The sequence below is a fragment of the Trematomus bernacchii genome, unplaced genomic scaffold (genome assembly GCF_902827165.1).
Source record: "Trematomus bernacchii unplaced genomic scaffold, fTreBer1.1, whole genome shotgun sequence".
NCBI classification, from domain to species: Eukaryota; Metazoa; Chordata; class Actinopteri; order Perciformes; family Nototheniidae; genus Trematomus; species Trematomus bernacchii.
This window is the reverse complement of record NW_022987575.1, coordinates 845,215-867,045: the sequence shown is the minus strand read 5'-3', so window position 1 is coordinate 867,045 and position 21,831 is coordinate 845,215. Positions and strand designations below refer to the sequence as shown.

General features: G+C 43.7%; 1 protein-coding gene across 1 annotated transcript; it reads left to right on the top strand.

The window, feature by feature from the left end:
- Positions 1–8,258: 8,258 nt before the first annotated feature.
- Positions 8,259–16,607, top strand: LOC117479721 (peroxisomal succinyl-coenzyme A thioesterase-like). The gene is made up of 11 exons (XM_034126811.1): positions 8,259–8,367; positions 10,184–10,385; positions 10,532–10,631; positions 11,441–11,631; positions 11,963–12,132; positions 12,257–12,376; positions 12,671–12,753; positions 14,722–14,815; positions 15,172–15,252; positions 15,989–16,133; positions 16,236–16,607. Exons 2-11 carry the CDS (start codon positions 10,190–10,192, stop codon positions 16,367–16,369), a joined length of 1,314 nt encoding a protein of 437 aa, XP_033982702.1. The 5' UTR covers positions 8,259–8,367; positions 10,184–10,189; the 3' UTR covers positions 16,370–16,607.
- The last annotated feature ends 5,224 nt before the right edge of the window (positions 16,608–21,831 follow it).

Here is a 21,831-nt window from a genome sequence, read left to right as displayed (position 1 = left end):
ACAAACTGGAAGAAATGCCGCCGAAACTGAATATGTGACGTGGACCATAAATATATCAGCAATTACACAACATCTTCCATTTATTCTCACACAATACGTCTCCTTGCAGTATCAACACTAATTCGGCTGACTTTTATATTTGATCCAATTGGTAGATAGGTTATATTTACACCATACCGGTGCACAGCTGATAGAAAGGGACTTGTAGTTTTTAAAGATATTACTGATTTTCTTTGAATTAAAGAATGTAATATACTGAGTTGAGAGAATAGTCAGGGGTTTTGGGTGATGGGAGACACATCTATGGAATCAGAATTTCAATAGCTGATATTATTATGTTTTATTAAAGGTGGGGTAGGTAATTTTGGAGAAACCAGCTCGAGTGCGCTACAATTTGAAAATACACAGCCGAAAAAAATCGGCCACTTCCTTACATGCAGCTTTCACACCAGCGATTTTCCCTTTCTAGCTCCGAGCTAGAGCTTTTCTGGTTCAGCTCCGGTTTCCCTTTTCTGCTCCCGCTTTGTTCACACCACTCAGAGCCGGGATGGTGCTGCCGCTGCTGCGTCATGACGTCACCGTTTACATCGCTGATTTGCTCCCCAACGGCGCTCACAACAACAACAACAACGGGGGACTGCGTTGGGTCGATGATCGTGTTACTTTTAATCATACGAAGCCAGATTAAATTAAATAACGACTTCTCCAACCTTATACTTTTCTCCAGAGTGCCGTGGTTCATTGTTTATTAATGTGTTTCAGCGGCATTTACCGACCAATGCAGTGCTACCTGCTCTTCCACGGGAGTTTATTTAGTCTGAATTGACGCTGTTTGGCATCACAACGCTGTTATGAAAGTTTCTCTGGTATAACATGGGTGATGTTAGCATAGCAACCGAAGCTAAACTGACTACTTGCTAAGCCGTTTTCTACAGGCACATTTTACCGGCGTATTTTTCATTATGATTCTATTTGTGATAGTCGGACATGACAACCTGTGCAGCCCATGTATTGATTGACAAAACGTCTGCCTGCTCTCCACAATGATCAATAACAGCGAACGGATGGTCAAAGTAAGGTACAAATAAACAGAATCACACGAAACCTGGTTAGTGTTGCCTGACTTTATAAAGTGTGTGGTTGCCTTCTAGTCACTTTGCTCAGCGCTACTGCTTGTAGGCAGGCATGACGAGACTCTTCAGTCGACCCATGTTCAGGGGAGGTGGGTTTAGTTTCGACGTAAGAGAGACGTAAGCGACGCCGCCTCTTAGCTCCGAAGCTCTTGCTTCTAGACCGACAATTTTTTGGAGCTGGAAGTGAACCGGATTCCGGGGCTAAGAGGCGGCGCCGCTGCGGTGTGAACAGGAATAACCGGTACTTTTCAGGCTCTAGCTCCGAGCCGGAGCTGAAAACGCGTTGGTGTGAAAGGGGCAACAGAGCCCCTCCTCCAACACACACGAACGCGCACATGACCAATGAGGGCACGAGATAAGTTTGTGCACAGATGGAAGGCTGACAGGCAGGTAGGCCATCCAGTTACTTTAGCCGGGCCGGCTAAAATGATTGGTCGTGCTTTTTACAGTACTACGGCTTCCACAGATGACATTTTTTTATGGATTTTTTGTCAAAGCACTTAAGATATTCATTGCTATCGGGATGTTAAGAGCATTCCATGGAATATAACAAAAAGTGTATCTCGAATTTTGTTGTTGAATGTTATATTTGATGAAAACGTTTAAATATTAAGAGTAGCCTACATACAAAATAGGGGGAAAGTAGAAGGTCAATGATAGAAATATAGAATAGAAAATATCAAGAAGATACTGTAGTGATCTCAACAATAAAACAGTGTCCTCTGCTGCTCGTTGTTGGTGAGGACGATCAGAACTGGCCTGCCCACGAGTGTGCAATGGACGTGAGTTAATCAACATGACATGAAACACTGAAAACATGGATATGATACATGATACATGAACAACCCATTTTTGTATCCTGCTTTTTTGCCATGTACATTTGATTAAATCTCATTCTGTTTTAAAACACAGATATATATCAAGGATCAAACTGGTGTAATAGTTTTAAACCCATTTATGTTTTTCTCTTCTCGGACCAAATGTTTTTTGTTTTGTTAATAAGCTGGCATAATATTTCACTAAGATCTCGTTCAAAACAGGGCATTGTGAGTGGACTGAAATATTTGCAGGATAATTTTGTGGACTTGCACGGCTCTATACGTTATCATAGTACTTTAATTGTGGCTCATCATTATTATTTAACAGTGAGCTCATGCAACCTTTTTCAGTCTAAAATACATATTAATAACTTTTTTTATTTAGTTGAAGCTTATCATTATATTATTGATGGTCATTGGAGGCAGTGTGGCCCGAGATAGACAGTTAAGAGATGATGGCAACAGAAACAATAGAAGAAGTAAAAAAAAAAAGGTTGTGAGATGATCTAAGACATATGAGATTATTATGTGTTTAACTTCCTGTTTTGCAGATGAAAGAGATGATGGAGCGGGCGGGGAACAGCCACCTTCTGACTGTCCTCTCCTATAAGCATGCCGGTCACCTGATCGAACCTCCATTCATGCCGTTCGCCCGAGCCAGCACCTTCAAAACGGTCACTAACCCACCAACCAAGGGTAGGATACGATAATACTTTAATGGTCAGATCAAGTCTGAAATGTGACTTGCATCACAGCAGCTCCATGTGTAACATCAACAGACAAATATCAAGACACAATGCATGAAAAAAACAAACCATTTAACATAACAGCACAATCACTGAGAGAAAACATGCTCAAAGACCCTTTAGCGTGCATTTGATCTGGCTCTGTATTTACTGTGAGGATTGACTGGAGCACAAAGTATGCTTCAGTCTGACTTTATTGAATCGTGGGACCCTGTATCTCCCATTAGATGGTAGCAGTTCATATTTTCTGTTCAGAACATGGTTTGTGTCCGAGATGATGTTGTTGGACAGCCTTATTAAGTTGTTATGAAAAGCTGAGTCATAAAGTCTATAACAGGGTTGACCAACAATCTTTGAGCATATTTTTAACAGGTTGAGCTGTTTTGATTTTAAAGCTGTTGACAAACACTTGTACCAGGTAGTATTGCAGTACTGTATTTCTCAGTGAATCAAAGTTAGGGTGCTTACATTTAGGACTTTGAGTTTTGACTGCTATAGTTTGGCTTGTTGTCTTTGCAGTGATGGCTCTGTGGGGCGGAGAGCTGGTGGCACATTCTCGCGCTCAGGAAGACGCCTGGAGGAAGACGCTGGTCTTTCTGAGGGAGAATCTGTACGGCGGCATGAAACATGGTGCTTCATTCTCCAACTTGTAACCAAGACCATCCATCCATCTTCTCCTACTCATCGGTGGTCGGGTCGTGGAGGTAGCAGTTCCAGCAGAGAGCCCCAAACTTCCCTTTCCCTGTAACCAAGACTAATAATCACACTAACTGGGACTTCTGGCGCCTTGGATTCAGGAAGTAAAAGTCTGCTCTATTTTTTTCCTCATTCTTAATCATGATGGGGGGAATTCATGTTTTTCTTACAGAAAAACCAAACTCATCTATCTCAGTCACCGTGGTGGCCAGAGAAACAGACTCCATGCCTGCATTTGTTTTTCATGCCAGAAAAGTGACCTTTAATTGTAATTATTATACTTCATAATCAAGTTGATTACAGCTTACTGGTTGAATCAGTACAACGTCTTAATAACTTGTGGTAATATTTAAGTTTATTTATATAGCCAGTGGGTGATTTTAGGGTGGATTCCATCACCCTTGTTCAAATAGAGTCCAAAATACAACCTCCATTATAGAGAGAGTAGGGGCAGAGGGGGACTCTAGTTTAATATATGTTAATCTACCTGACTCATTAATCCTCTCTGACATTTACTGTTTTGCATGAATACGTCGTAAAATCCAGATAATGATTAGCCATTGTTGGAATTTCTGTATTTTCGAGAAGTTATTTTCTGTTTTGTCTCGTTCGGACCAAGAGTAAAATACAAATATGTTCTGTTTTAAAATTCCTGTCTCCTGCATTTTGATCCACCCTCTTGTCACGACCTTCGTCCTCCTACCCGTCCTTCAGAGCGTCTTCGCCCGTCTGGTCAGCCTTAAGCCTGTCGTCCACAGGGTCATGGTGTCCAACCAAGTGAGGCATTCAAATCGGCACTGCCCCCAGGCCGTACTGCGGAGATTCCATGCAATTTTGATCCAAACTACAAAAATGTCACGATCTGTCTGTGTTGTGTTTTGTCTTGTCTTTTTCTGTCTTTGGTTTCCTGTTTTGTTTTGAAAAGTGTTCACCTGCCTGTTGCTTTCTGTCTCTGTGTTCCCTCCTGCCTGATTGCCCGATTGTGTTCACCTGGTGCCCCTGTGTTTTCTCCTCCCTCCTCACCTGTGTCTTGTTTGTGTGATTGGTCTTGTGTGTATTTTAGTTCTGGTTTTTCTGTCTGTCATTGTTGGTTCATTGTTTGTATTTGACTGTGGGTCACATGGTAGTGTTCTGTGTTCTACTTTGTACCGGATTAAAGGAATTATTCTTGGAAATCTGCATTTGGGTCCTGCCTGCTGCACTCAACCGTGACAGAATGAACCAACCAGAAATGGGCCCAGCAGATCCATTTGAGGTGGATTTACAACATTTTACTTTTTCTTTGGCTTGCTGCTATGGTAGGTGGAGGGGAGCGTCCAGTGTTCAGCAGAGAGAGGCTGCTCTGGCAGAGGCTCACCAGGTGGCAACAGTGGATCCATCTTTGGTTAAGTTCTTACCTGACTGGATTTTGGATTTCCTTTCGATGTGTGATTCCCGGCCTGCTAGCCCCAGGCATGCTAGCCCCCTGCCTCCCAACTCCCAACCTGACACCATACATCTCGGTGTGTTCCGTCTGGAGTCAACCCCTGCTTCTTCCCCATTTCCTGCTCCTGTCCAGGAGCCGTTCTCGGGTACTCGTCTGGCTTTTGGAGGTCCACGGAGCCTCCAAAAGTCTCCTAAGAGAATGAGTCGCGAGTCCAGGCTAGCAGCCCGAGCCCCAGAAGCCTTGCTTTGGGCTCCAGTACAGGCCCCAGCAGCCATGGTTCCGGCTCCAGAACCGGCCCACGCAGCCATGGTTCCAGCCCCAGTTCTGGCCCCAGCAGCCATGGTTCCAGCCCCAGTTCTGGCCCCAGCAGCCATGGTTCCGGCCTCTGTTCCGGTCCAGCACGCCATTTTTCGTCAGGGAAATCTTCTGGGCCAACATGAGCAGATGATGCGAGCCTTAGCTGAAATCAATCAGTCCTTGGCTCTACACATGTCAAACCTTGCTGCCAGGGGTCTGCCGGGGGTCTTGCCAACTCTATGTCCTGTCCCATTGGGGGTCCCGCCGACTGCTCTTCTGCCGGGGGTCCTGCCAATCATATGTCCTGTGCCGTTGGGGGTTCCGCTGAGGGTCCTGCCAACTCCACGTCCAGTATCGTTGGGGGTCCTGCCGACTGCTCTTCTGCCGGGGGTCCTGCCAATCATATGTCCTGTCCCATTGGGGGTCCCGCCGACTACTCTTCTGCCGGGGGTCCTGCCAACCCTATGTCCTGTGCCGTTTGAGTTCCCGCCGACAACTCTCCTGCCGGGGGTCCTGCCAACCCTATGTCCTGTGCCGTTGGAGTTCCCGCCGACTACTCTTCTGCCGGGGGTCCTGCCAACCCTATGTCCTGTGCCGTTGGAGGTCCCGCCGACTACTCTTCTGCCGGGGGTCTTGCCAATCCTATGTCCTGTCCCGTTGGGGGTCCCGCCGACTACTCTTCTGCCGGGGGTCCTGCCAACCCTATGTCCAGTGCTGTTGGAGGTCCCGCTGACTACTCTTCTGCCGGGTTTCCTGCCAACACCAGATCCTGTCCTGTTGGGGGTCCCACCGACACCTGTCCCGTTGGGGGTCCCGCCAACAACTCTCCTGCCGGGGGTCTTGCAAACTCCATGTCCTTTCCCATTGGGGGTCCTGCCGACTACTCTTCTGCCGGGGGTCTTGCCAATCCTATGTCCTGTGCCGTTGGGGGTTCCGCTGAGGGTCCTGCCAACTCCACGTCCAGTATCGTTGGGGGTCCTGCCGACACCTGTTCCGCTGTGGGTCCTGCCAACCCCATGTCCTGTCTCGTTGGGGGTCCCGCCGACTACTGCTCCGCCGGGTTTCCTGCCAACACCAGATCCTGTCCTGTTGGGGGTCCCACCGACACCTGTCTCGCCGGGGGTTCTGCCAGCTCTGTGTCCGGTTCTGTTGGGGGTCCCGCCGACACCGGTCCCGCCGGGGGTCCTACCAACTCTGTGTCCTGTTCCGTTGGGGGTCCAGTCGACACCAGCCCTTGCTACATCCGGGGTCCCATTGACACAAGCCCATGTCTTGTTCGGGGTCCCGTCTGCGCCTGTCCGGTCGGCTCCGGTTCCTGTCCGGTCGATACTGGGTCCTGCCCGTCCTCCGGAGCTGTCCTGTCGACGCCTTCCTGCCCGGCCTCCGGAGCTGTCCTGTCGGCGCCTTCCTGCCCGGCCTCCGGAGCTGTCCTGTCGACGCCTTCCTGCCCGGCCTCCGGAGCTGTCCTGTCGACGCCTTCCTGCCCGGCCTCCGGAGCTGTCCTATCGACGCCTTCCTGCCCGGCCTCCGGAGCTGTCCCGTCTGCGCTTTCCTGCCCGGCCTCCGGAGCTGTCCCGTCGGCGCCTTTCTGCTCGTCCACCGGAGCTGTCCCGTCTTGACCTTCGAGCCCGGCTCCCGGAGTGCCGCGGTCTTCGCTCTCATGCCCGGGTCCCTGAGTTCGCCCGCTGTGGCCTTCGCCCCTTTTTGGACTCTGCCTTGCCCCCGGGCCGTCCGCCCGAGACCCCTTCCGGGCCCGTCCTCCGGACCCCCTCCACCCACCCTGTTGGTCCTGGTTGTGCGTCCCTCCTCCAGACCCCCTCCACCCACCCTGCTGGAATTTTTTGGATTTTTTGGGACTTTTTGGGACGTCTGGGATCCGTTCCTTGAGGGGGGGGTACTGTCACGATCTGTCTGTGTTGTGTTTTGTCTTGTCTTTTTCTGTCTTTGGTTTCCTGTTTTGTTTTGAAAAGTGTTCACCTGCCTGTTGCTTCCTGTCTCTGTGTTCCCTCCTGCCTGATTGCCCGATTGTGTTCACCTGGTGCCCCTGTGTTTTCTCCTCCCTCCTCACCTGTGTCTTGTTTGTGTGATTGGTCTTGTGTGTATTTTAGTTCTGGTTTTTCTGTCTGTCATTGTTGGTTCATTGTTTGTATTTGACTGTGTGTCACATGGTAGTGTTCTGTGTTCTACTTTGTACCGGATTAAAGGAATTATTCTTGGAAATCTGCATTTGGGTCCTGCCTGCTGCACTCAACCGTGACAAAAAAAGCTCAAGAAAAACCTTCAATTTAGGGCCCCCAGAAGCAGCCTAATCAGAGGCTGGATCCATCACAATTGGCCCCTTCAGACACAACGGAGCAGTGGCTCTACGTTGAGCTCCTTCTGGATGTATGTCGTCTGCATAACAGTGAAACTGGAGGTCGTTGTAACGGAGAATCTGTCCAAGATGGTGGATCTAGATGGTAAACACAAGTGGACCAAGTACAGAGCCCTGGTGGACGCCGTTGGAAACAGAGACAGAGACAGAGAGGGATTTGCAGTTTTTTATGTAGATTAATTGAATTTCTGTTCTATTTTGTCTCGTCTAGAACTAGCTTGCAATATGGTATTTTCTGTTAACAGTTCCTGTCTCCTGCATTTGTGTCCAACCTGCGCTGCTTACTGTGACAGAGAATCCGACCAACTCATGTTTGTAGAGGAACAGTTTGATCCGTTCTTCTCTCTTGTTTGCTAACGCTAAGCCCTGTCTAATAATTTCCATAACTGGGCGGATAAAGGATTTTTTTACATTTCAGATTTTAACACAAAACCTGGTAGCCTCTATCCTGCTAGCAATCGTTCTCAACTCCAGCCTGCCCCTCTGTCTTTCTGGCTCTGGTTTATTTTCATAAAACACCCTAACAAAGTACTGTGCGCAGTAAAATCACCACACCATTCTATAATTTGCTTGTGTCAATCCACATGCTTCATTCAATATGCGAAAGTTTAATGTATTACAAGGATCATAATGATTGACCTCATCCCATTCTTTATAAATGGTACATTCCCTCCACCTTTGATCGAGTGATGTTTCTGTGGGAGGAGATTCAAGTTCCACAAAATATTAAGCTGAACTTGTTTGCTATAAAAAAAGAACCTGTTCGTCCAAAGTTTGATTAGGTAATTGCTTTGTTTGCAGACGCTTAGACGACTTCAGAACCAAGAGGAGATCAAACCAACTGTCAAGAAGGCACACCTGAACACAAGCTTGAAAGGTCAGTTAGTGTTTATTTAAGTTTTAAGAAAGTGTGAAATGACACTTTTTGTGGACTTTTTAGTTGTGACTGCAGAGCTCTGGAATTTAGATTTTATTTGTAGCCGTTTGCCCCTTCTGAAAGGGGGACAACAATGCCGAACATGGAGTATTTTAAACTTAAGTACTGTGGTAGAGGAAGCATTCGGATACTATACTTAAGTTAAATGATTTCACTGATCCACAGTGTCTTTACACTCATACTGCACTGCATTTCAGAGGTAAATACTGTATTTTATTATAACACTTGTCCGGAAGCTATCGGAATCAGAATTCAGTTTTTGCCAAGTAAGAAGAAAACAGGCTTCTGAATGACATAAATATGTATGGCAAAGCTCTCTCTACCGATATATAAACGATCTCCTGCATAACTATGATCCATCCAGGAGTCTCAGGTCCTCTGGGTCGGGTCTGCTCTCTGTTCCAAGAATAAGAACTAAACATGGAAAAGCAGCGTTTAGCTATTATGCCCGACAATCTGGAACAAACTGCCCGAATCGTGCACGTCCGCTGAAACACTTCCTATTTTCAAAACCAGACTAAAAACATATCTATTTGCGCTTTAATTGAGCTGTTCATACTCACACTGCAGTATGCCTTTTATTCATGTATTCTGTACCTGCTGTGTTGATTTATTTATTTCATTATCTTGCATTATCTTGCCTGTTTTTAAATACCATTTAATAATGTGTTTATGCTGTATTTATTCTTAAATGTCTTTTGTTTATTATTTTGTAAAGCACTTTGAATTGTCGCGTACTGAAAGGTGCTTGTGATGCCCCTGTGGGATCATCAGTGGAGAGGGTGTGGCTGTGCTGCGTTGGCTGCACTGATTGCAGTGATTCAGGGCACCTGGGTCTGGTGCTCTGCAGCTACTTAAAGCCTCTCTGCTCCTCTCTGTTGTCTCTCTGCTTTCTGATACAGGCACCCGGTTCGGTTGAGTATGTCATTAGTTCTTTCAGTTGTTTTACTTTGTGCACCTCAACACCCTCACCCATACATTTTCATGCAATCCTCACCATGCAGTTGCATTACTGATACCACTGACGTTCACACCTCATGTTCTTCTTGTGTTACACTTGATTAATTTGGCTAACTTGATTCACTTGCTTTAAATAAACATATTTTGTTAACCGTTGACATGGTGTGTCTCCTTTGTTGTGGCCTTTTGAGCCAGGTCATAACAGTGCTATATAAATACAATTGCCTTGCCTTGCCTTGCCTTGCCGGTCTATCCTAATTGATATTCTTACCTCTGGTCATGAAGTGTTAATCGTGACTAAAATAACAAGTCCATGGATACTTAGACTTTCTCTGGAGGTTGGCTGGAATCTTCCTTAGGGATAATTTGAGAAGTTCATTCATCCATGAGGGACTTTGAGTAGAGAGCGCTGCTGCTTTTTCGAAGAAAGGATCCAATTGAGGTGGTTCGGGACCAGGTGGACACCTTGGAATCCCCGTCAGAGCTGGTTAATGTGGTCAGGGAAAGGGAGGTTTTGGGCCCTGTTCTGGAACTGCTACCTCCTGGGACCCGACTCTGGAAATGCTGTTTTCGATAGGGTTAGGGTTTAGATGAATAGTAGTGTTTTTAAGGTGTGTTTACCATTTATTTCCTTAGATTTTAGAGACCCTGGTTGAGGGTTTGCACACAAGTTCCAACTCCAACTAAATAAATACATTAAATAAAATATATTATACCATCTTTATTTGGAAATAATAGTGGAATCTGTCATATTTTAATTAAATGTATTGTCTCTTGATTTCTTCTGTCCGCTCAGTTCAGGATGGACATGAAACAGCATTGCGTGAAGCTGTCGGTCCAGCCGTCCAGAGGGCTTGTGGATGAGAAGTTCACCGTCTTGGTCCAGAACCTCCTCCCTGGGTTCCAGCTGACCATCCACGCCCTCCACCAGTGTGAAGACGGACACAGCTGGGAGGCTTTTGCTCACTACACTGCCGATGCCACCAGTATTGTGAACGGTAAGACCATCACAATTCAGGAAGATGAATTTAGAGCGATTACTAAAGTTTGTGAATGGCAGCAAAACATATTTTGTTATTAAATGCTGGAGTTATATGTGAAAATAGAAAAAAGTCAATATTTTTTATCCATTTCACTCCCACAGTCTCACAGGATCCCAGTCTGGGCGGGACATATTCTGGGGTTGAACCGATGGGCCTGCTGTGGAGCCTCAGACCAGTTCCTGGCAGCAAAACTGGGCTCAGGTAGGCCAACAACCATGGGGCTGTTCAGATGACAGTACAGGAAAAAATATTATTATTAGGCCCAATTCCAAAACGACCCATACACCACTGCACTCTGTGACCAACTGAAGTCCGCCTGTATTCCGATCTCAGCTGAACGAGCCTCCTTCTGTCTCTCTGGTAGAAAGAGCAGCCGTCATAACATTTCGGAACCATAGTTTTGTGTCTGCATATCTTGGATGAAAAATAATCATTATTTATAGTAAATTAACTTCCATAAAAAGGTGTAGGGGATGGATTTAAATGAAGCCTTATGGTGCGTTCACACCGAATGACGAGATTGACGAGACTTGCGCCTTCGCGAGAGTTACATTTTGTCAACTCGAGCGTCAAATTCACGTGGCACATTCTCGCGTTAGCCAATCAGCGGTGAGGATCTCGGCCTGCCGTCACTGACGTTGAATCAGATAACCAAAACATCAGCCGTTAGCTGTTAGCCCTCAGAGCTCACAGCTCCTCATATTTGTTCAGAAACGGGTGAAAAGTTATACATGTACAAACCACAGACTGTCTGTGTCATGGCGAATACAGTCGCTGCTTTATTTCTGTCTGTATGACATTGTTGTGAGTGTGGACGGAGCAGCTACATGTTAGATTAGTCTTATCGATCGATTTCCGAAACACATATTAGAAAAGTGTTTTCGTCTGCCTACTTGTTTGAATGACGCTAGTAAACACAACTTCAAGCCGATTATATTCGCATCGCTTTAATCCGGTGTGTCCGGTGTGAACGTACCGTTAGAGTTACCTCATTCCCCTCATTCTTCAAGGTGGAGGAAGATGAACGTCCAGACTCCCATGGGGGTCACAATCTCGGTGTACCAGGGTCACCAGACGGAGGGCTTCTTGGATCAGGTGCTGCTGGCCAGTGTGGTGGTAGAGCGATGGTACATGGCTCCCGGCGTCCGTAGAGTCCCGATAACAGAGGGCAGACTCACTGCGACCCTCTTCCTGCCCTCAGGTAGGACCTGGGGAGATTCTGAAGGGAGGTGTCCTCTGGGGGAAGTTTAGGGGTGACATTTGTGTGACATAGAAGAACATTAACAATGAAAATGAACCAAATTCAGCATTAGTTATTTGTATCTTTTGGAACAACAACATTTTTTATCAAACTGAATTCAAGAGTACATCGGTAAAAAGTAATATTATCTATTGCTCAATTACACAAATATTGATTGTATGTGGAAGACTTTGTGCTTTAAGCAAATATGGTAAAGCTTTCCAAATAATCCATATATCATTGTATAATTACCGAGCTAGTGATTGTATTTGGTGTCTTGAATCGTCTGAAGGACCTGGTCCTTTCCCCGGACTCTTGGACCTTTGGGGGGGTGGAGGGAAGTTGGTGGAGTACCGGGCAGCGCTGCTGGCCTCCCACGGCATCGCCTCCCTGGCCCTCGACTACCTGACAGCTAAAATCACTAGGGAAACTGGTAAAATGGTGGACAATGATTACTTTGAGGTACATCAACCATGTATATCTTGAAAACATGAGATATAAATGTAAGATAGCGCTTTCTTACCAACAAAAAACGTTCTGCATCATCAATGTAGAAGTATATTTTCGACATATTTTCCTGCTGCAGACGGCCTATAGAGTCCTGGAGCAGCATCCTCAGATCCTCGGCAGCAGGATCGCCATGTTGGGTCTTTCCTTCGGCGCCTCTGTCACTCTCAGAATGGCTGTTTACTCCCAGGTTGTAAAGGTAAGACCATCTATCTATCCATCCATCCATCCATCCATCCATCCATCCATCCATCCATCCATCCATCATCCATCCATCCATCCATCCAACTGATGTCAGGTGTAGCCTTGCAACTGAATATAACTCCACACAATGAGAAGCACTCAATATAGCAATATAGTCCACCATGTCTGGAAGTTGCTCATTCCGTCGCAGTGAACTGCAAGCGATCAGAACCATGTCACACTTATATTATCTGACCGATAATCGGATTCTGTCCAGCTGTCTGATCTCTGTATGTGTGTGGTCTCCCAGCTCAGATGCGCAGTGTGTATCAGTGGGAGTCATGTGCAGCCGATTGACGGACCTGTGGAACAAATTAATGCTTTATTTAACAAGTAAGTTAATCTTCTTTCAGTTATCTCTATGCCTTTCCTGCTCACAAGAGATTTTAATTCGAGCTTGAGCTCGACAGAGTCGGAATGAAGAACTATTGTTTTCCTTGACTATTTTTATTAGGATCTGAGACTGTTTTGTGTGACACCACACACAAAACAGGCCAAATGACGGGCTAAAGCCCAGAAAAACGGGCCAAAATCATGACAGTATGTAGCTCGTTCGTGCATAGGGATGTGGGCGCAATAGGATTGTTATTATGATTATAATTTTTCGTCTTTGAACGCACTTTTGACCCCCGCAACCTTTATGAAAACTCACCAAATGTTGCAAACACGTCAGAAATGGTGAAAATAGACGTTTGGAATGGGTTCCGTAACTTTGCGTAAAAAAATGTGCAAGCCACGGCCACTTCTGTTTTTTCATGTAAACTCCCCCCACTTTCACTTTCACGTAAATGAACAAAATTGGATACGCATATCTAAAGTGCGGAGACGAACAAAAAAGCCTTTTGGAGGTGTATAAAAAAACGTACAGGAGGTCGGCCATTTCGAATTTAACATACCCTACTTTAAAGATCTCCTCCCAGGGATTTTTTCCCATCGACACCAAATTTTGAAAGTAGCGTCTCGAGACTTGGGGGATGAAAAGTTATCAAAATCGAAACTTTTCACCGCACGGCAAACTCATTACGCGCCGCCCATTTTAACGTTTGTGTGATGCTAGGTGATCCCTCGACATGGAACACGATGATGTCATAACTCCAACTGACATGCTCCGAACGCCGCCAAGCGTCACATGATGGTTTACACTGCTGCCCTGAACAGCTCTACGTCAAATCTGAGGTTTCATAATGTGGTATTTCCATGGCAACGCAAGTGCAATGGACATGTTCCGATCGCCATCAAACTTCACTTGTATATCATCGGTCCACCCATCAACAGCTTTACGCTAAATCTGAGGTGTAATCATATGCCGTTTCCATGGTAATGCATCCCTCCTCATAAAACACGATGTTGTCATAACTCAAAGGAAAATTGTCCAAATGGCACCATACTTCAGATGATGGTTAATGGTCTGGCCCTGAACATGTCTATGTGCCACTTTTGAGTTTTCCGCACAACCAGGGCCGGCCCTGACCAATTTGCTGCCCTAGGCAAGATTTCAGCTGGCGCCACCCCCCCCCCCCAAAATTAACACAAATACAAAATTAAAGCCTATAATTGCACATAAAAAACATTATTTCAAAAAAAGAACAATTTCACATAAACCTCTGGTTTTTACTGTAATTTACATTAATTACAGCAGAGGGAGCTGTCCTCATCAAGTGAAGAGAGGGCTGTAATCTACTTCCAATGTTTGCCCTTTTGTGGGACGTGCCAAACTATCTCCTCCTACAATTTTTATCAGATCGACTCCAAATTTGGCCAGTACCATCAGAAGACTTGGACAATCAAAACTTATTGCGCACTTGTTGTTGTGTTTTGGTATGGCATGGTTACTCTATAGCGCCCCCTAAAATACCTCAACATACTTATTTTGGGTTTAGCGATGCATTTACGAAATTTGTCACAGGCGTTAACACGGAGGATCTTAAGTAACTGATATGGTTGTCGTGTTTCTGTGTGGCAGGATGGCCCTATAGCGCCCCCTAAAAACCCTTCACGAAGGTGTACGTGACACCTACATGTACGATATATAAGAGGCATTTGTATCACTGGAAAATCTGATTCCCATGTAGGGAAATGTAGTGAAATCAGTTCAAGCGGTGGCAAGAAGTAGCTTACTTGCGCACATGCACAAACAAATCAGGTTAATTATACAAAGTGGTTAGTGACGATGGCGATTCGAGGCTGCACATGGGTTCCTGAAGCTTGCAGCTTTCATTTTGATTGTAATTACCCTATGATCAATCTCTGGTGCCACCCTCAAGACAAACATTGAATCCTTTTCCTTTTCTTCTAAATCAGAAACATTGACAAGATTCACCTTGATAAGGATAACCAGTCGATCCTTAGAGATATGCTGCTGCCCATCCCAACAGACCCCTCACTCAAAGTAGACGTGAGTACCAGCAGACTCTTTAGAGAGTTTATATTTCTGATTTTTAACTGGGTTTTTGCTCTTCGAAGCCCTTTTTGTAAAAAAAAATCATTTCGGTTGATATAGATAACAGTTTGTTTGCATTATGTATTATCACCTGTGTATTCACATTTGTTTTAGACTGAACAACCATGTACATTTTTGTATATGTATTTAATCTCTGCTGATATCGACAACAAAGTATATATGGATAAATGTGCTTCTGTAGCTCTGAGTAAAGTGTCAAAGATCCAAAGATAAATGATCGCACAGTGATGCATCATGAAATATTCTGCAGCAGATGATACAATCTGAAACGCTGCTGTGTCTCTGAGCAGGTGGGACGACTGCAGTGTCCTCTGCTGCTCGTTGTCGGTGAGGACGATCAGAACTGGCCCACCTACGAGTCTGCTATAGATGTGAGTGTATTTACAAGATGACATCCTGTGTGAATAAAAAGATTCACCTGGAGGTCTGGGTTGAGGTCGAATAGTCAAAATAATCTGTCTTTTCCTAACCTTAGTGTAAAAAGTAATGGGGTTAAGGAAAGATGTGAAGAATTAATCAGGATGTAGAAAAGAGACTGCAGTGCTAAGAGAATAGGACTGCACTTGGGCAACGTAATTATGATTTTGTTGATATGCATCTTCCGTGTTGAAACCTTAATTTTCCGTAGATGGACTACTTAAAGCGCATCTAGATACTTGTCCTTGTGTTTTCTATCTTACCTCTTATGATGTTGTTTTATGCTGGCTTCATGAAGGTGAACAACAATGAAAATGATATTACTTTATTGCCAAAGTTGGAATTGAAATGAAAAAAAACAAAATTCCAGATATTAAATGAAAGATTTGACCGTAAAAGCAACGATTCATATTATTGAATATATGACTATTTATCAAGATCTCATGGAAAACAATACATTGAATTAAGGAGGGGTAAAACAAAGCATGTTTCCAACATTTGCAACATCTTTGAATTTATTTGTAAAGACATATTTTTAAATTCCACTCTCATGAAGATTTACAGTTCAGACGTGACAGCAGCAGAAACAGTATAAGATATACATATTTACAAAGCATATCCAAAGAATGATAATGAGGCCATTTAATATTAACATTTATGAGATTATGTGTTTAACTTCCTTTTTTGCAGATGAGAGAGATGATGGAGCGAGCGGGGAACAGCCACCTGCTGACTGTCCTGTCCTATAAGAACACCGGTCACCTGATCGAACCTCCGTTCACACCGTTTGTCAGAGCCAGCTCCTTCAGAACAGTCACTAACCCACCTTTTACGAGTATGTTCCCCTTCAGACCAGGAAGATGTTTCTCTCAAAGTTAAGCTAACAAGTCCGGACTTTGAGTTTTGACTGCTATAGTTTGGCTTGTTGTCTTTGCAGTGATGGTTCTGTGGGGCGGAGAGCTGGTGGCACATTCTCTCGCTCAGGAAGACGCCTGGAGGAAGACGCTGGTCTTTCTGAGGGAGAATCTGTACGGCGGCATGAAACATGGTGCTTTATTTTCCAACCTGTAACCAAGACAACAATTTAATATTGTAGAGACTTCTGGCACCTTTGGTTCAGGATGTAAGAGTTATCTTTACAATGCATAATCATAATCACTTTGGCTGCAAATGTAATGGACATGAAATATTCAAGGTTGAATTAGTACAAAAGTAATTTGGTTAAAGTTTTAAATGTATATTGCACTCATCAAACAAGAGATAATAAAATGCCTTACAAGGAAAGAAAGAAAAAGCACCATATAAACAGTTTGGAATCTTGTTTTGTTATTTTGATGTTTACCTGAATATTGATCCTCTCTGAAATATCAGCACCTAATCGTATCTATGTAATGAGTCCTGAGAACCCAAAAATGATTATTAGTTAATGTCCGATTCTTTTGTATTGTCTGGAACTAGCTGCAATAAGGTATTTTCTGTTAAAAGCTCCTGTCTACTGCTTCATGTGATAGAAGAATTAGACCAACTCATGGACCAACAAGTCCTCCAACTCATAGGACCAAATAGGTCGATTGTTCAAGCGCTTATTACGACCTATAATCACGTTTTAAAGTTTTCGACCTCTAGTGCTACTGTTGACTGCAAACGCTACGGTGGGTCGTATATTCACAAATAACCCTCTCTGGAAAATCCTAAATTGTAGTTTGTCCATTCAAATGCTTTTTGATTAGATTTGTAGCGAGAAGTGTATATTGCACTTTTAGAATCCACGTCCAGTCGATGTATAGGATCTATAGTTTGATAGATATTACGAAGATGATTTGAGGTTTCGCCAGGAGAACGTGTATACAGTATGCGGCAGCTTCCATGTAAAGCTAGCGTCAACCCTCACGGGGTGAAAACAGTATTTCCGGACTCGAAGTTTTCATAATAAAACCAATGATCAGGGCCGGCCCTAGACTTTTGGGGGCCCTAAGCGAGCTTTGGCTTGGGGGCCCCCCTCACTCTAGCGCGTTCTCACTTCACACAACACGGAACCAACTTTTGTCTTATGATGTTAGCATAAGCACACATATTGTATAAATAAGCATGTAAACACTGTGGACCTAACATCCTCTAGGGGGGTCCTCGCCTCCTCTTGGGGGGTCCAGGGGCATGCTCCCCCAGGAAGATTTTTTTTTAAATATTGAAGTTAAAAGCATCAATCTGGTGCACTTTGAGAGCAAAATTAACAGATCTATGGATACATCTCTCAACACCCATATGAAACAGAACTGTAAACAGATTTTTCTTTATGGATATTTTACAAATCACTCCCCTTTTAAACTGTATTCTTGTTTTGTCATATAGTATTTCATAACTGTTTTTCATTTATTCTCTCTGGCTGTCCATCTCATAATGTTCACATAGCAACTAGCTGTCAATAGGAATATCATTCAGAAGAATTATAATTTCATGCAAAAATCTGTCACAAAAAGAGGTTGCACATTTAAATTCAGGTGTTATGGCAACAACAGTGGCCAAACAGCCACATTTACTGCTGCATATACGTTCAATCATCCTGTCGACACGTATTTCAGCTGACTTTTTCTCAGAAATACTGTCACATAACATCCATATATTTCAGTGCTAGGTTGATGCTTAGCTAAGCTAACTATGAAACACTTTAACTGACATGATTCCGGATCAACTGTGTACTGTAAGGCAGCTACTAGCTTCATGTCGAACAGTAAGTCAACATTTCCCAGAGAGCTTTCTTTGAAATCACCAGGTAACGCTAAAAAACATTACATTTAGATTGTATGACAAAGTGTGTATTTAATATATCTGGCTAGCTATAGCTACTTGCTAACGGTTTAGCTTACCCCGCGATTCAAAGTAACGTCAACGTAGCTGTAATTTCTCCTGGCTCAAGTGCTGGCTCTTGGGTTGTTGTGTGAACCACCACTTGAGAATTGTTGTCTTTTTTAAGAACAAATGTTCTAATGTCCATCTTCAAAAACTCTGAGTCTGAGACTGAGAGTTTATTTTAAACATTGTCACAGCTCACAGGATAGGTACCTGTCAGCCAATAAGACAGATGTTTATTTCCATTCAACTCTCTGGTTGGTCTGGTGCCTTGCCTCTGTTGCATTCACTGAACACGGGAAATTACAATCCTGCCGTCCTCTCTAGTGTCATGATGAGGTTCAGGTAAAGCACGGTTAATGTATTATATGATTGACTCAATAATATAATACATGACTTTGAGAGTAGGCAATCTAGGCATATTAACAAAATTAATTAAACATACTTATCACAGCGACGGTGTATTGAGATAAAAAACGGTGTACTGAGATAAAAAAAAAATAAAAAAAAAATTTCTTTTTTTTTTCATTTTTTAGCAAAAAAGCGGCCGCTTATGTCGCTTAATGGGTCGGGCCGGCTCTGCCAATGATCAAATGATTTAACAGTGATATATGCAGTACTCATCCACTAAAAAACATCAGTTTATCCTTGTTAATTACACAACATTAATTGGTTTAAATTGTGTACAATGCTTTTGTGTTTTTCCCATAGGTTTTTCCTTTTCGATTCTGAGAGACACATTTATTTTTTCAGAGGTTTTGATAGGCTAAAACATCGAACTACACCCATAATCCTGGATGTTTTAGCCGCAATGCACGTCGGGATATGGTGTTTATGCGATATGAAATCGGAAAACATTTAAATTAAATTAAATAATACTTTATTCCGAGTGTTCTTGCTTTTCTCTTTGGAAGTCATCACATAACGGCATTGTAATACACGGTTCGGCTGCATTAAATATTACACATCTGCCGTAGTTCTTTATTTATAGAGCCCTGATGAGAAGACTTCTGGACAAACTGGAAGAAATGCCACCGAAACTGAATATGTGACGTGGATCATAAATATATCAGCAATTACACAATATCTTACATTTATTTTCACACAATACGTCTCCTTGCAGTATCAACACTAATTCGGCTGACTTTTATATTTGATCCAATTGGTAGATAGGTTATATTTACACCATAACGGTGCACAGCTGATAGAAAGGGACTTGTAGTTTTTAAAGATATTACTGATTTTCTTTGAATTAAAGAATGTAATTGTAATCTGAGTTGAGAGAATAGTCAGGGGTTTTGGGTGATGGGAGACACATCTATGGAATCAGAATTTCAATAGCTGATATTATTATGTTTTATTAAAGGTGGGGTAGGTAATTTTGGAGAAACCAGATCGAGTGCGCTAGAATTTGAAAATACACAGCCGAAAAAAATCGGGCACTTCCTTACATGCGGCTTTCACACCAGCGCTTTTCCCTTTCTAGCTCCGAGCTAGAGCTTTTCTGGTTCAGCTCCGGTTTCCCTTTTCTGCTCCCGCTTTGTTCACACCACTCAGAGCCGGGATGGTGCTGCCGCTGCTGCGTCATGACGTCACCTATTACATCGCTGATTTGCTCCCCAACGGCGCTCACAACAACAACAACAACGGGGGACTGCGTTGGGTCGATGATCGTGTTACTTTTAATCATACGAAGCCAGATTAAATTAAATAACGACTTCTCCAACCTTATACTTTTCTCCAGAGTGCCGTGGTTCATTGTTTATTAATGTGTTTCAGCAGCATTTACCGACCGATGCAGTGCTGGCTGCTCTTCCACGGGAGTTTATTCTCCCGTTAGCTCCGGATTAGCTCACACGGCTCTAAAGTATTCACTGTCTGACTGTCACACAAGCAGCTGATACATATCCCCAGTTCCCCTTAAGTGAATGTGTGTCAGTCTGAATTGACGCTGTTTGGCATCACAACGCTGTTATGAAAGTTTCTCTGGTATAACATGGGTGATGTTAGCATAGCAACCGAAGCTAAACTGACTACTTGCTAAGCCGTTTTCTACAGGCACATTTTACCGGCGTATTTTTCATTATGATTCTATTTGTGATAGTCGGACATGACAACCTGTGCAGCCCATGTATTGATTGACAAAACGTCTGCCTGCTCTCCACAATGATTAATAACAGCGAACGGATGGTCAAAGTAAGGTACAAATAAACAGAATCACACGAAGCCTGGTTAGTGTTGCCTGACTTTATAAAGTGTGTTTTTTTTTATAAGTGTGTGGTTGCCTTCTAGTCACTTTGCTCAGCGCTACTGCTTGTAGGCAGGCATGACGAGACTCTTCAGTCGACCCATGTTCAGGGGAGGTGGGTTTAGTTTCCAGCACGCCTCGACGTAAGAGAGACGTAAGCGACGCCGCCTCTTAGCTCCGAAGCTCTTGCTTCTAGACCGACAATTTTTTGGAGCTGGAAGTGAACCGGATTCCGGAGCTAAGAGGCGGTGCCGCTGCGGTGTGAACAGGAAAAAACGGTACTTTTCAGGCTCTAGCTCCGAGCCGGCGCTGAAAACGCGTTGGTGTGAAAGGTGCAACAGAGCCCCTCCTCCAACACACACGAACGCTCACATGACCAATGAGGGCACGAGATAAGTTTGTGCACAGATGGAAGGCTGACAGGCAGGTAGGCCATCCAGTTATTTTAGCCGGGCCGGCTAAAATGATTGGTCGTGCTTTTTACAGTACTTCGGCTTCCACAGATGACATTTTTTTATGGATTTTTTGTCAAAGCACTTACGATATTCATTGCTATCGGGATGTTAAGAGCATTCCATGGAATATAACAAAAAGTGTATCTCGAGCCGGTTTCTCAAACGTACCTACCCCACCTTTAACTAGACCACTGTTTTTTTAACCCGCACCGCCTAGTGGTTAAAGCACCTTATTGAATTTTGTTGTTGAATGTTATATTTGATGAAAACTTTTAAATATTAAGAGTAGCCTACATACAAAATAGGGGGAAAGTAGAAGGTCAATGATAGAAATATAGAATAGAAAATATCAAGAAGATACTGTAGTGATCGCTACAATAAAACAGCTAGTGGAGGACGTCCAAAGATATTAACAGGAGGATGTGCAAAACAGACCAAGTAATAAGGCTTTATTTAAACATTAAAGAATACTTCAAGTTAAGGTCTTCTTTTGAATAAGAAAAAACGTTGGGGGTATCCACAGATAAATATTAAGTCTGACAAAGTACTTAACGTCTAATATATTGCATAGTTTATTTTGGCACTTGACAATCACCTTCACTGAATTTGACTCAGGTGTAACTAAAGTCTGATTTAAGGGTTATTTATATTTCACATCATTAAAGGTACAGTAGGGTACATTTGAGAAACCGGCTCGAGATACACTTTTTGTTATATTCCATGGAATGCTCTTAACATCCCGATAGCAATGAATATCTTAAGTGCTTTGACAAAAAATCCATAAAAAAATGTCATCTGTGGAAGCCGTGGTACTGTAAAAAGCACGACCAATCATTTTAGCCGGCCCGGCTAAAATAACTGGATGGCCTACCTGCCTGTCAGCCTTCCATCTGTGCACAAAGTTATCTCGTGCCCTCATTGGTCATGTGCGCGTTCGTGTGTGTTGGAGGAGGGGCTCTATAAGGAAGTAGCAGATTTTCTCC